The sequence below is a fragment of the Polyodon spathula genome, chromosome 1 (genome assembly GCF_017654505.1).
Source record: "Polyodon spathula isolate WHYD16114869_AA chromosome 1, ASM1765450v1, whole genome shotgun sequence".
Lineage (NCBI taxonomy): Eukaryota > Metazoa > Chordata > Actinopteri > Acipenseriformes > Polyodontidae > Polyodon > Polyodon spathula.
The window spans coordinates 73,115,165-73,130,293 of NC_054534.1; the positions used below are offsets into that span (position 1 = coordinate 73,115,165).

General features: G+C 36.8%; 1 protein-coding gene across 1 annotated transcript; it reads left to right on the forward strand.

Moving 5' to 3' along the window:
* Nucleotides 1–9,050: 9,050 nt before the first annotated feature.
* txn (thioredoxin) lies at nucleotides 9,051–15,129 on the forward strand. The gene is made up of 5 exons (XM_041226639.1): nucleotides 9,051–9,207; nucleotides 11,223–11,327; nucleotides 12,475–12,534; nucleotides 14,072–14,137; nucleotides 14,675–15,129. Exons 1-5 carry the CDS (start codon nucleotides 9,184–9,186, stop codon nucleotides 14,735–14,737), a joined length of 318 nt encoding a protein of 105 aa, XP_041082573.1. The 5' UTR covers nucleotides 9,051–9,183; the 3' UTR covers nucleotides 14,738–15,129.

Here is a 15,129-nt window from a genome sequence, read left to right on the forward strand (position 1 = left end):
TGGCCTGGGTGAAGGAGGTAAACTGAATATGTCCTAACAAGTACACCTTTATCTCTATTTCTAGAGATAAAGGTATACTTGCTAGCACATTCTTGTCTTTCTTTCATAAGCATTTCATGCAATTAGCCACCGCAATTTACTTTTAAAAGATAGCAGATATAACATACATCCTTGGCTTCCTTACTGCCTTTTTGAAGTTTATTATTATTATTATTATGTGTGATTTTTATTTATACAGCATTCTATTTATACCAACATATGGCTGTAAAAGTTTAATGTTTAGCAAACTAAAAATCCTACAATTAGTTATTACTTTATGCTGAAAATAAAATAAATCTATGTTGTCAAGGAGCTATATTAGGTATATTTTCTTTCTACCAAAGAGCAGATTTGCTACTGGTATTGCTCAGAAAAACGCTCATAAGCCTCCTTCACACTGGCGCTCCTACCCAGGTCCCGACCCAGTGTTCTGGCTACCCGAGTCACAATCCTATGTAGTGTGAAGCCACCTACCTGGGTCATACCCGGGTCAACCTCAGGATGTGGGTCGACATATATAAGAATTTTTCATTTTTTTTTTTAAATAGTTCTGGTAGATTTTGCAGACTCCACTTATCTCCATACTGAACAGATTACCACACTCCAATATTTGTGATATGATTATTCAATATAAGAGACGATTATAGATTTTCAAATATACACTTCCAGAAAATTACAGAAAAGAGAAATCCACATGACTAAGAGGAGTGCTGATGCAACTGTGGTGACTCATTCTAATGCAGTATACTTTAGTGGAAGCAGGTTGTTTATGATATTTACAGTTATCCTAAATTGCTCCCTTGGCAGGAAGCTTCTGGACTCAATCCAAATTCATGATGTCAGACTTTTTTCACACTGCACTATGTAGAATACTACCATCTTCATTATCAGATATATAAAGTGAGTAACTTACTGCATTGGTTGCACTGATTCCAAAAAACAAAAACAAGCACAATTAAAAACAATAGAATACTGTTCTCATTTTTCTCCAACTAATTTTTTTATGTTGCATCACTCAGAATTAATGGTTTTCTAAAAGTGTGCTTGGATGTTTACCAGTAAGCAATGCTCACCATACTCACTGTTCCCTTTTATTAAAATATAAACTAATTACAAAGTAGGTTCAAAGCAAAAGAGAACTTGAGCTGCGGTTTAACAAACAAACTAGACTCAACACCCACATTTCTAGTGTAGCCATGGTAGCTGCTAAAAGCATGACTCATAGTATGCCTTAGACCCACTTGGGATAAGATGTCTAAAAAAAGATTTTCTTGACACCCCATCAATTTACTTGTTGCACATTTTTTTCAAACATGGGTGATGGGGCAAAAAAAAAAAATGTGTTTTTAGCATGTGGGCTGGTTTCAAGCTTATATCAGCTTATACTGGGCCTATAGACTTGACACTTGCTAGTCCTAGAGAACTATGAACCTAGTTTGTGATCTTGTTTTTTCATGAATCACATTCAACTAATAACAGAGTTATAATTAACTGAAATTGGATAATTAGGCTGCAATATCATGATCTGGTCCATATTGGACAAGTTATATATGGCAGATTAAGCATCACGTGTCACCTCCTAGATAGTATTTTAATAAATTCTGAGCTGTATACAATCCTGGATTTTCTGATCCCAATATATGAAGAGTTATGGGGTGTGTCAAAATGGTACAGACACCTGTGGAATCTTGATATAGGGTTATATACTTCTCAATATATATATATTATATAATATATATATATATATATATATACTATATATATATATATATATACTATATATATATATTTATAACTCCAAATGGTGGTGATCGACGACAAACCAGGACTACAAAGTATTCAGCGAGAATATGATAACCAACTCTTGAAGTCAGATGGAGGCCAGAAATCTGTGAGGCGCATCCAGCTAACAAAGAAGGTGGGACTACACTCAGGGTTTACATCTCCTCAGGTGACATTCATGAGCTGGGTGTGTCTAGGGCCAGGGTCAGGGCGTTCTCGAGACAGGAAAGATGGTTTACAACATAAGTGATCTAAAGCAACTTTCCATGAATGATTAAATTAATTCTAAACTGCATACATGGCATGTCAGTACTAATTGTACAGAACATCATGAGGAGATCCATGAAGGTCAACAATTTGTATTGTATGATCTGAATTATATATACAGTACATCATATCAAATTATATTACTTGAATACAATAATAAACAGTAATAAACGAGACACATCAAAATGTATCACAGTTAAGATGATGGTCTAACACAACCTAGTCTTCATCTAAATCACTTTTGTTTATATCTTTCTCAAGGAATTGTTCAGGCAATGTGGCGCATACATTTTGGCAATCTGCAACCAAAAATTTCAGAGCACGACAAGTCTGCAGAACGACAAGAATACCATTTAATGTCAGCATTTTTTCTTATAACCACAATACACATATTTCAGCAGGACTTCAGGAACTGGATCTTTTGTCATCCATTGTACAGCAAGTCCACTTTCAGTCAAAATCTGACCATGGCTTATTGGCCTGGGTGCATTGATCATTGGCTGGAGCGTATGGCAGTAGATAGCCACTTGATAATTTATCCCACTTTCTGTGCAGCAATAGAGAATCTGATGTCAGAGAGCAGCTTTGTTCACAGGATGACTATAGACAGAATGCCTTGTAACATTCCTCGTTCACATCACTACCTTTTTGTCCATAAAGTTGACAGATAAATTCTTCCAGTGAAGCAGCAAGTGAGTTGGACAGACCAAAGTCTTGATCGAGCTAGATAAACATATCTTGATACTGATCACTTCCAGCAAATAAACTGAATGGTTTCTTCTTCCCTTTTCCATGACAAGCACTCGTTGAATCACAACCAGTGAACACATGTAAACCAATCAGTGCTCGACAAACTTTATCCCAGATACTGCTGGAAATCTTCTGGAGATCAAGAATCCACGTGTTTTGCTTGACACAGGTATGGAAGTAAAGATGACAGGGAATATGGTCCACGACAGATAATAGTATTACAGCAACATCAGTGTCAGGGCTATTGATCACAACGTTAGAAAACTGAGCAGCTGCGTGTTTGCTATGAAGAGCTAATCTGGTGTCAGCTTCCTCATGATCACAACCAAGCTCTGGAACTTCTGGTACAAAAACTGTTCCATCCTTGACTTGAATTTGGTGACAGATTTTACCATAGTCTATGAAGAGCATTGTATCTGCCTAGGTGGATGGGCTGATCCAACATCTGGAAACAAAGCAAAACTCAATCACAGCCTCCTTGTTTTGTCCATTCATGAGGAAATTTGTCCACTGTTTTGAGAACATAAGAACATAAGAAAGTTTACAAACAAGAGGAGGCTATTTGGATACTTTTAAATACCCTGTGTATAACAGATGTTGTTTATCAGCCATGAATTGAACTATTTTAAGAATAACACCAGCTAGGTTTTGTAGGATAGGTCATGACATGATATTGTGTCATTTTTAGGTTTGTGTAATTACACATGAGAACATAAGAAAGGTTACAAATGAGAGGAGGCCATTCGGCCCATCTTGCTCATTTGGTTGTTAGTAGCTTGTTGATCCGAGAATCTCATCAAGCAGCTTCTTGAAGGATCCCAGGGTGTCAGCTTCAAAAACATTACTGGGGAGTTGGTTCCAGATTCGGCAGATACATTTGATCTATTCCATATATCTGCTGAAGCTGGGATCCTGCTGAAGACCTCTGAATATGTTCAGCATATCTTATGTCGATGACGGGTATCAATCACAGACAACATTGACATGATGATAATGTTGTTCTCTGGCCTGATTAAGAATCTGCTGCCAGATAAAGACAGCTCTCCAAGTGTATTTGACAGTTTTTGTGGGAGGGTATGGATTAAACCCTTTGCATCCAATATCAATGCCGGATTTGCTGGGATGCTATTAACCATACGATCAATGCATTGTTCTTCAGTGTGGTGAAGATGTGTTGCTTTGATTGTTTTAGCCAGAGATCCACTGGCCTGAGTGAATGAGAAAGAACTTTTCTCAAATCAATATTCCTTCTTCGGCCAACAATCAGCAGTAGTGCAAACAATCATCTGAAGAGCGACTTCCTTCCCCATCGCTGTTGTTTTCAATTTCAGTTGTTCAGAAAATGTTTCATCTTAGGAATGGAATCATGGAAGCCAACTTTTGTTCGTTTGGATGCGATCACTTGTGAACTCAATCAGTGCACTTTCGCCTCGATCAAGGGTATCCAGCAGGTCTCTACTGACAGATGCCATAACAACTCCAGAGCTAATGCTTAATAGTTCAGAATTAGCACTACTGAATGGATTGACCATCTCATCAATACATTCAATGATACTTTTCACAGCTCTCTCATCTCGATTCTGGACTGTTTGGTCAAGGTCCTTCCGTGATCTTTCAGCATCAACAAGGCTAGTCATCTTCTCACACTCACATGCAATGGCAGCTCGCTCACTCTGTGACAAGATCCATCTGCACTACGGTTCAGGGTTATACCGGTGATGCCTCCTGCCATTTTACAATCTCAATTGCAGATCTGCTCTAAGACCTGATCGCAGGCTGTCACCAAGAATCCGTAACAAGTTTGCTGCTGAAAGATCCATTCTCCTGAGTTCAAAATGTGACTGTAACCAGCAGCATGCCGGAAACTTCACCTTTTCCACCCAGTATGCTGGCAAGTACCATGCATAATGCATTCTATCGTACACCAAATACTAAGGCAACATTGACCGGATGGACGAAATGTGTAAATTCCAGTTTGACTCCCTTGTTGCACGGATGAAACAAAGTAGCAATGCCACCATGTCAATATATGAGCTCCAGAAAGCAAATGTTTTGCTCACGGCGCACAACTGACGAGCATACTGTTCATATACTGTGATGATCTCTGTCAAGTCGTTGTCATGGCACAAGTCTTTGAATAGAGCAGAAGGGAAAGCATTGACCATATACTTGAGAAATTCTCCCTGCTGATATCTGACAGTGACTCAGTGAATGCTCTGCAGTTCCTGAAACATCAACTTGTGAGCATGCATTGCCCTATTGTCATGTTTGCCTTTAAGATCAGGGCTCACTGATTTAATTTTTAATTGAATTTTCCCACTTGCAAACAAGGAGCACACACTTTATTTTTCAAGTTGATTTCTCAACAACACCCTGCTCACTGGGCACCTCCACCTTGACTGTTATTTAGTAGTAAAAGAAAAAGTGAATTTTCTCCAAAGAACTTGTTCAATTCAGCGGCAATGACTTTTTAATGAGAAACAGTGTGAACGAATATAATAAATAAGAAAAAAGTCAGTTAATTTAATTCAAATGTTAATTAAGTTACATTAATAAAATTCAATGTAGCCTGACTATCCAGTTTTATTAGCAAACAAATGTAGTGTGCTGCAAAGATTTTTGTGGGGACTAGTTATTGCCTCAAATAACGCACTCAGTGACCACACCCAACTTTAATTTTATCACACATTTGCTAAATGTTCTCAAGAAAGAACACATCCCTCCTAGCGCATAATTTTAGTAAAATTCTGCTGCTTAAGAACATAAGAAAGGTTACAAATGGGAGGTCATTCAGACTGTCTTACTTGTTTGGTTGTTAGTAGCTTATTGATTATCTCATCAAGCAGCTTCTTGATGTCCCCAGAATGTCAGCTTCAACAACATTACTGGAGAGTTACTCTCATGCTACGCCTCTGATTTGCATCTTCCACTGGCTACCTATCTCTGCTCGCATTCAATTCAAGACCCTTGTTCTTGCTTACTTCTCTTTTCAACACACTGCCCCTCCTTCGAATCCCTTTTTCAAGACCTTCATTCTTGTCTACCAACCTCTTCATGACACTACTTGCACCTACCTCCAATCCCTCATGTCTCCCTACACCCCCTCTCTCCCTCTCCGCTCCTCCTCTATTAGCCTACTAGTCATGCCTTTCCCTCCACTCTCCCGTGCCTGCTCCTTCTCATATTTGTACTTCATTGTAATTCTATAAAAGATTACTGCAGTAATCTTTATAAGGAATTACAGTAAAGTACAAATAAAATCAGCAAGACAACACAGAGAGCTATTGTCCTTAAAAGTTTAAAATAAATAAATAATATGTATAATTCTATAGACAGCAGTGTATATGGTACTGTATAAGCAGAAAATGAAAAGAACTGATTGACATTTTGTTTTACATTCCCTTTCTGTGTACATTGCTTTCATAGGATGCTCTCCAGCCATTTCAATTACAAAATGTACATGCAGAATAATACATTTACTGGTTTCAGCCTCTCCTTGAGAGGTTTTGTTCGATTTGAAAACAAAACTTTATTTTTAGACCTCTATTTGAATTGTATATGCTTTCCACAAGTACATTGTTTCTATGGAAATACATTTATTATGCCAACCTTTTTATCTCAGATCCACCCCCCACCCCCATCCCCATCCCAAAATGGCCTTTTTCTTTTTCCCCCCATGTAATGGCAGAGATAAAAGGCATGATCAGACAAGAGCCTGTTTGAATAGCACCTGCTGAGAAGAACTCACTAATAGGAAAGATGTGCTGTATGGAATAAACAGATATACGTCTGTTGTTGTTGTTGTCAAGCACACAGGATACAGTGGGATTTGTAGGCCTAATTGTTAATAATGAAAACGGTTATCCTTACTAAACAGTTACAAGGCTTTTTTTTTTTTACTAAGACTTTACCCAGATATGTGGGATTTGAAAAGTTTTTGCGGAAGCAGTTTATTAGAAATATATAGTGCAAGGTACATAGAGGACCCTTCAGGGTTTCCAACTGAGTGATGCACAAAACTTTGCCAGCTGGTTTCAGCTAAGTGTACCAGCCTGCTGAGTCCTTTATGCATTTGGGGGAGCCTCTATCTGCCAATACACGATTCAGGTAATTAGACTGATTGGACAGGGTTCCCTGCAGCGTAGGTATTGTGTATTTAATTCTTTTCAAATTGTGTTGTTTTGGGAGGGGCAGCAATAATACAAAAGTGAGTAATCAGCAATGATGTCAATAAGTGACGCACTGGGACTGCAGGCATGGTACTTCATAGGGATAATTATTACTGCCCCTCTTCTGTTTATTTTTTGTTGTTGTATCTTATAGTTCAAGTTGGAACATGCAGATGAAAAGCTTTGGCTGCTTTCGGGTACCTAATCACTTCATGGATTATTTTGTCTATATCTTGGCTTATAGGTTTTTTTTTTTTTATTATTATTTTATCTATTTTTAAAATGATGCAAACATAGCGGGACTGCATTTACACAGGACAACGTTGCGCACTCTTGTTTCATGCTGTGTTATTGGGCTTTCATGCCCATGAATAATTTTATATGTGAACAGATTCCCTGATATGTCGCTTCCTGTTCCTTGTCAGTTTCCTTCACAAAAGGGCAAGACAGAAAGCAGAACAAATTCAAGACTGAACAAATTACTGTACATTGTAAACTCCTGGGCAAAAAGCATTGGGATCTGCAAACACTTAAACATTTTTTTTTAAAAAGTACAAACAAAAGCATAAAACACTTTCCATGCTGTTGTTCAGTTTTATAAGGCTTGGGGGCCGGGGGCCGAACCCTGGTGACCCCCTGGGGGCTGGGGGCTGGGGCTGGACCCTGGGGGGGGGGGGCGTCAAAGAAGTTTCTTCCGAAAATCCCCGGTGGGCCACATCTGTATAATAATAAAACTGCAAAAAAAAAACCTAGTGAACAGCTGACATCGTCTAGGCTTAATTTATGCAAAGATATCAACCAGATCATCAAAATCAGGTTTTTTTTCACCAATGATTTTTCAGTTGCCATTACATAAGCAGATTACTCAGAGAGGGTTGGTCATCAAACAACTACAATGTTATGCCCTAGATTTTGTCGCCTCTAATCAGAATAACAGATTCACCTACATTTTAGCAAACCGAGTATTAACAATTCAACGCAGTCTTAAATAAAATGAAAAAGAAAAAAACGTAAATGACCATTCAAGCAGAGCATGACTAGAAAATACTAAATACGGTCTTTAGCTTTAAAAGAGGTAATGTGTCAAAATAAAATCGTGTTCATTTAAACAGATAAATGTGACATTTCATTAGCATAAATGGTGTATGTATGTAATTGTACACCTGAAAAGGGGAGGATTGGAATAATCAAAATGTTGTGTTGTGTGCTTGCTGCAGGAGTGATTTTATCAACAATAAAATAAAAGTTTAGTCATTTATTTTACACAGAAAACTACATGCCTACTGTTTACATCAGTAAAATAGCAAGTATCCTTTTAGTTGCACCAGCTCGAAAAGAGAATAAAAGCTACTGGTGGTAGGAGTTTAGCTTTTCTTTCCTCTTTGACTCAGTAGCTTCTTGATTAGTTGAAATGACACTGGCTACTATGCTAGTTTATATCAGCTTAGTTGCTGTGACAAAATATATCTTACAAGCTAACAACTCTGACAAGTTCGCGAGATACATCATAAACACTTGAACATAATTACCAGTAAAGCATACCTTTCTCATTTGCTTTTTGTAACACACCTGTTATCATTAATTTTGAATTTCAACAAACACAAATTTTGAGATTGGGAGAGACTGCTGCTACTGCATTTTTTGGTTTTTTGAACTATCACCATGCAAAATAATGATATATACCGGAAATAAAAACGTAGGAGTACAAAAGAAGATAAAGCACAAGCATGTCTTGGTGAGGGTTGCATGGAAACTGTGAAAGCAATCAAATCAACAAACGAGCTGCTGCAGTTGTAAATTAGAAATGGGGGGACAGGACGTGTGGTCTTTTTTGTCTATTGTTGTTGTTGTTGTAATTTTAGGCCTGCATGCTGCTTACACACACACACACACACACACACACACACACACACACACACACACACACACACACACATTAAACCCCTCATGTTCTGCCTGGATCCCTGCATCCATCCCATGAGATTACACTCAACAGGGTGAAGGACAGCAGGTGCTCCTCCTACTACTATAAAGAGCCTCAGTTTTAATAAAGAAAACAATCCAGTCACACTTAGCCCAGTAGCGGTTAAAATAAAGGAAGAAAAATCGAGACACATTTCTTTTTTCCAGTTTAAGTGCATTTGTATTACCTTATACAATAATCCAGGGGGAAAAAATGGTCCTTGAAATCGAGGATAAGGTAAGAAAACATTAGTGTACAGCACTTCACTTTGGTTTTATAAAAACTAAGATAGGGCATTGCAGCCATATGCTAAATTAGAGTAATTGTTAATTACATCAGTCTTCTAGTCAAAACATGAACAGGATCTGTAGACATAAGCAATGCAGTGGATTATTGATATTTCATATTATTCCATTGTTTTTATGCCTACATCCTTTACTCATAATGAGCAGACAGTGACAAAGAACAGAACACAATAAAAACACACGACAAGAAGACAAATTAATTCTGAACAACGACGGTTATAAAAACGAATACAGTAAGACTGGTGAAACTTGTATCATTTTTAAGCTTGCATTGACCTTTTTGCTACATGTCATTAGTTATATATTTTGATAGTTGAGTGAGCAATTATGTACTTTGTGACAGCTAACAGGCTATGACTGTCGACCTCTTTCAAGTAAGGAATATCAGGATTTTATTATTGCTGTATTTAATTTTGTTAATCATTAATGCATGTATTTGCTAAATCTTGATGCTTCATGTACTGTCAAATTTCTATATCTCTGCATACCGTTATAGGGGCAAGACCATACTCTGGACAAGAAGCAGTGCTTCCAAAACAAGGCCTCGTCCTCACAGATACAGTGTAAAATATAAGTAGTTGGATGCCCTATGAGTTAATCAAGTGTAAAATGCATGTAGTGTTTGTGTTTCATGGGCAGTTTGAGGTTGAGGCAGTCCATTCACTGTTACTGGTTGTAACATTGGTTCTCCATGAAGAGATTTGAATACATCCTTCTTATCAGTCCTGTTCCATAGACACTTCTACACAGACACAAATGTAATTTAGGCCAACAAAAACAACAATTTTATTTTGGTCTACCACAATCATGTTCAATTTCCTACTAAAACATGACTTTTGGGTGACTGTTGTTTACTACGGTCTTCCATAGGACAGTATATTGTCCTGAAACCAGACATGGTTTTCTTCCAGTTTGTTTACATTGCCTGTGGCAGTTTAAACTGCAGCCACACAAGCTCTCTCCCTGCTTGAACTAAAGCTTACTGTGTACTAAACACCCTTCTGTAACTACAGGGGTTATACTGATAACATTTTCGAAGCGTCAACACTGAAGCTAATATTTTTCCAGCATGAGCATGTGAAGTAAAGTGTGGTGCCCTGCCCATAATCTTTAGATGAGATTGTCCAATTTTGATTAAACTTACTAAGAACCTTCTTTAGTTCAAGTGTACAGTAATTTAATTGGGGGTATAGAGTCTGTTTATCCAACTGCCTGTTTGTACCTAACATTTTTTTTTTTCTTCATTTTTCTCATCAACCAAATTCTGATGAAACTTGCTAAATACATTCTGTAGCACAATAATCTGGTGGTATACGAATTATGAAGGGCTCTGTCAAACCTACATTTTATATTTTTATATTTTATATTTCACATACAGTATATCATGATAATCTACTTTTCATTTTATTGATGGATTCAGTTCTGAATTTACAGCCGTAGCTGGGGACATTCCAGTTAATAGAGCAGTCTGCAGTTTTGAGAGTAGTAAGCCTTCTGTCTTAGAGTTGAACGCAGTAGGGCTGCATAGACGAGCGTCGTCAAGTTAACCTTTCAATGCCCAGTGACAGCACCTGTGCATTTTAACCCTTATCAGAAGAGCAAAGGCAGTCCAGCAATTTGACATAATACTCTAGGGAAGATTTTAGGACAAAATGTTCCTTTTCTTAAGTGACATATTGTGATGTACTGATGTACTGTGATGAAAAATGTCTTTTTTTTCTTTAACGTTTTTGTATAACAGTTGTTAACACTGTCACCGTTATCTAGAATGTTTCATCTTCATAAGCTACGCAGTCTGTCCAACAAAGTTGAATTTGGCCACCGTAGATGTCATGAAGCCAATATCCTTTCAGCCTTTTTCCAAAAGATAAGATGGCCGGTATTATTTGCATGTCTTCAGATAAATTTGAATGTCGTAACTCTTTCTCTCACTCTGTTCTTTAACAGGGTCAGTTTGACAAAGCTCTGAAGAATGCTGGTTCTAAACTGGTCGTTGTGGATTTCACAGCTACGTGGTGTGGGCCATGCAAATCAATTGCCCCATTTTTTGATGTGAGTTTTTACTATATGGCTCAGGTCTTACAGTTTATAGAAAGAAGTCCTGTCATGTCAATCCTCATTCCCTTGTCTGATTCAATGGGTACAGGGAAAAATGACATGGTTATAATTAATCTACATGGGAAAGTAAAAAAATAAAACACCACTAATCTCTAATTCATTCTTTTTCATCCCTTCCGTTTATGGACCCGTTAAACTTCAAGAAAACAGTGTTTCTAAACTAGCAGAAACTTTGGTTTTAACTTTGATTTTAGAGCTAGAGTTTTGCCTGTTAGATAAAACTTGTTTTCTTGTGGCATGTCTGTGACTATGTCAGAGAGAAGAGACTTGAAGGCAGTTTGCTTTACTTAATTTACTTAACAGAGGTGATACAAACCTAGACTTTCTGATAAAGTTTAGTTGTTGGATTTACGCCTGATGTGTATAAATTATCAAGTGGAAATAAAATTTTAGCTACTAAATTCAACATGAAACACATAGAGAAAACACATAAACTCAAATCAAGGAAAATTGCCTGGCAATGAGCCGAGATCGTTTTCTTTGTTTTTATATAGTACAAAGTGTATTGTTTTTGAAAAATAGTCAATATGCATATTGCATCTTTTACATGCATTGGTCTTAATGGATATTCTAATTATCTTTAATACCAACATTTTACACCATGTAACTGAAATGAAGCAATGTAAATAACATGTGGTGCTGTATTATGCTTAAAAGCTGTACACCAATTAAATTAGCCAACATTAAAAGCACTAGTCGATTTTACCTTCGGTTGCAGCTCAAAAGATTTCAACAAGCAGATGAATACGTTCTTTCTTAATTGGCATGCTGTAGCCAGGCAGCCGCTCAGTGTGTGTTTCCTAGCAACTGTTTTGGAACATGAAGGTAAGTCTCAGCTGCATGAACAGTATACTAATTAGAAATGATTACACTTTCAAAACGTATTGGTCGTCATGTAGAAAAAACATTGACCATATTTTTAAATTGCAGAAGTATTTATTATTTGTTCAGGGACACTTCTCATATTTAGCTCAGCTAGTTTTGTTGGACCACAGCATCTGTAGTACATTAAGGCATTAGCTTTTTGATTAATAATATGTAATAATATCTAGCTCATTCAGTCTGTTTTTATCTCATTTAGGCACTTGCTGAAAAATATAAAGATGTCGTGTTTCTAAAAGTTGATGTGGATGAGGCTCAGGTAAGCTACAGTTTTTATTAATGTTCAGAGCGCATCAGCACTTACATCCATTTTTTTACCATGCACTGTACATGTTATACATACATGATGGGAGAGATTAAAACTGTTTATTCTGCAAAGAAAAATATACACAACATTCACAGTGCTGTTTGTGCCTTTGAGCATAAGGCACAATGGTGTCAAACTACACCTTCTGTATCAATATGCAAGACCTACTGACAGTATTGCCAACCACACCGCTGCAGAAATCATGAGACAATCTCTTAGAAATCAAGAGATTTGGCATTCATTTTTCAAAATATAAACCAATATTTCCATGCTAAGAGACAACCTTGTTAACAACAGCTTATATTGAGTCTCTAATACCTCAAACTTCTTGCAAACCTATATTAGTGCTTCTCAAAATGCATAACAAAATCAGACAAACCAGATCACCATTCAACATTACAAACAACATGATCTATTATCATACCTATTACTGCTGCACAGACAGCTGCTGTGATGACAGCTACTGGAGTGTTGCATGTTTAGCAATATGAAGGAGCTAGAAAGCAGCTGCTCCAGTCTGGGTTGAATTTGCATTGACAGTGTTTGCGCTTCTTTGAGTTTTCTGCCATGACTAACTTATACCTTTTGAAAAGTGAAAAATCGCGAGATCCAACAGTACTGTCGCTAGATCGCGAAAGGGTTTTAATTTAACTTAGAAACAGAAATTGAACTTCTGTTTGGACTGCAGATTATAACTCAACCAAAATACTTCCAGTTAGCAAAAAAATGTGTGTAGAATGCCTACAGTATTGCCTATTGTAAAAGCGATGTTTTTGCTATTGGTGTCTGGGCCAAAAACAAACTTTAATGGCAGGTTTCCTTTATGTAAACAGAAATTAGCTGTACATAGCTTTTTCATCTAACTTGTTTTATGTCAGCCAATCAGACCACTGCATTTAGTTAATCAGGGCACACATTTCTGTCAGCAGGTGCTTTATCCCAGTTTTTTTAATTGCTAGATTAAACTCAAAATACCAAATCAGCATCAGTGAACTAAAATATACAGCCAATTTCAAAACAGACATATGACATCCCTAATCAAACTTCCTATTAGATTTGTAGATGCTATATAAAAAAGTGCTCAATTTTCATTTTGTCTGGTCTGGCCTATCTTCAGTTATTGTTATCCTGTCCCTCTCAGATTTAGTCTGCGCCACCTCTACACAATGTATTGAAACGCATCACTCTTACTCTCTGCTGTTGTAATGAGCTTGTTTCTAGAGACATACAAGTTGTGCCCTGTTAGCTCACATTTATCAGGTTGTCTAAAATCATTATGGTGTGAGACTAAAATGTGATTCTGTAATTGCTTTTCACTTTTCTGTTACACTGATAATTGTAGGAGGGCTTTTGTGAGAATGTCTAGATTTCCTAATGCAGCCTTTCATGTGTTTCATTAAATGTAGAGTTCTTCATAGGCCTGCTGTATAAGGGGGTTTCCATTTAATATCGACATTTTCTATTTATTTATGTGTTTTCTTCCCCCAAGGATGTGGCTGAAGAGTGTCAAATCAAGTGCATGCCAACATTCCAGTACTACAAAAAGGGCAAAAGGGTACCTTTTATTCTTTCACTTTTATATTTTTAAATGTCTACTGCAGCATATGTTGTAACAGTACCTGACATACTAAAGGGCTTTAATTTGATACGGTTTCTTTTACAAATGAATTGGGAAGAGGCAATGCCCTAAGAATGTCCATAACAACCAGCATGCACTGCAAGTAGTAGCTTAAATGTACCCTTTTGTATCACAGATTGACACAATAACCAGAGTGAACCTTCATTCAGCCTGACTGGAAAATGTATTCATATGTGGTCGAAATTAAAATAAAAAAATAATAATAAAGGAAAGCTTGTTTAACCTGAATTACCAATCATTTAAAATCCCCTACTACATTGAGAGTCACAGAATTTTCTCCTTGCAAGTTTGGTCCCTGTTCTTTATTGCTCTACCCTATTTGTAGATACCACATATTTATTTATTTTTTGTAGCTTGACTGTTTTTGTACAGATATAACGTTTTACTTGTCGTTGTCACTTATTGGATGTTATTATTCTTTTTTTTTTTATTCATTTTTTTTTTTGTTTACAGATCGATGAGTTTGCAGGATCCAACAGGGAGACGCTAGAACAAAAGATTGTGGTTAATAAGTAAAAGTATATTAACAAAAATATGAATATTTCATATTTTTGTTCTTCAAACTGTTTACAATAAACTCTTTTTTGTTGTTGTTGATCACATCACTGCAGTACTACAATCACACTACATGCATTCACAGTTTGTTGGCTTAGTGGATCAGGAAAGTTTAAAAAAAATTCCCTCAGACATTCTTTAAATATGGGTTATCAGATTTGGATTCAATTAATAAAATAAATCAATGCTCGGCTCTCTGTTAGATTTTACAGTAATAAAGGGGGACAAGTTTAATTTTTAACTGTAAACCTTTTATGTATTTCTAAATTATATTTTCTGACTATGGAAAGCTGTTGTGGCAAACAATAACTGAATATTAGCTAGTCAGACAGACCTGAATAAAACATTTTTAA

Excerpts from the sequence above, each read along its gene's own strand:
- txn (XM_041226639.1), top strand. The coding sequence starts at position 9,184 with ATGGTCCTTGAAATCGAGGATAAG. Across the intron at positions 11,328-12,474 it reads CAATTGCCCCATTTTTTGAT|GCACTTGCTGAAAAATATAA; the intron begins GTGAGTTTTTAC and ends TATCTCATTTAG. Across the intron at positions 14,138-14,674 it reads ACTACAAAAAGGGCAAAAGG|ATCGATGAGTTTGCAGGATC; the intron begins GTACCTTTTATT and ends TTTTGTTTACAG.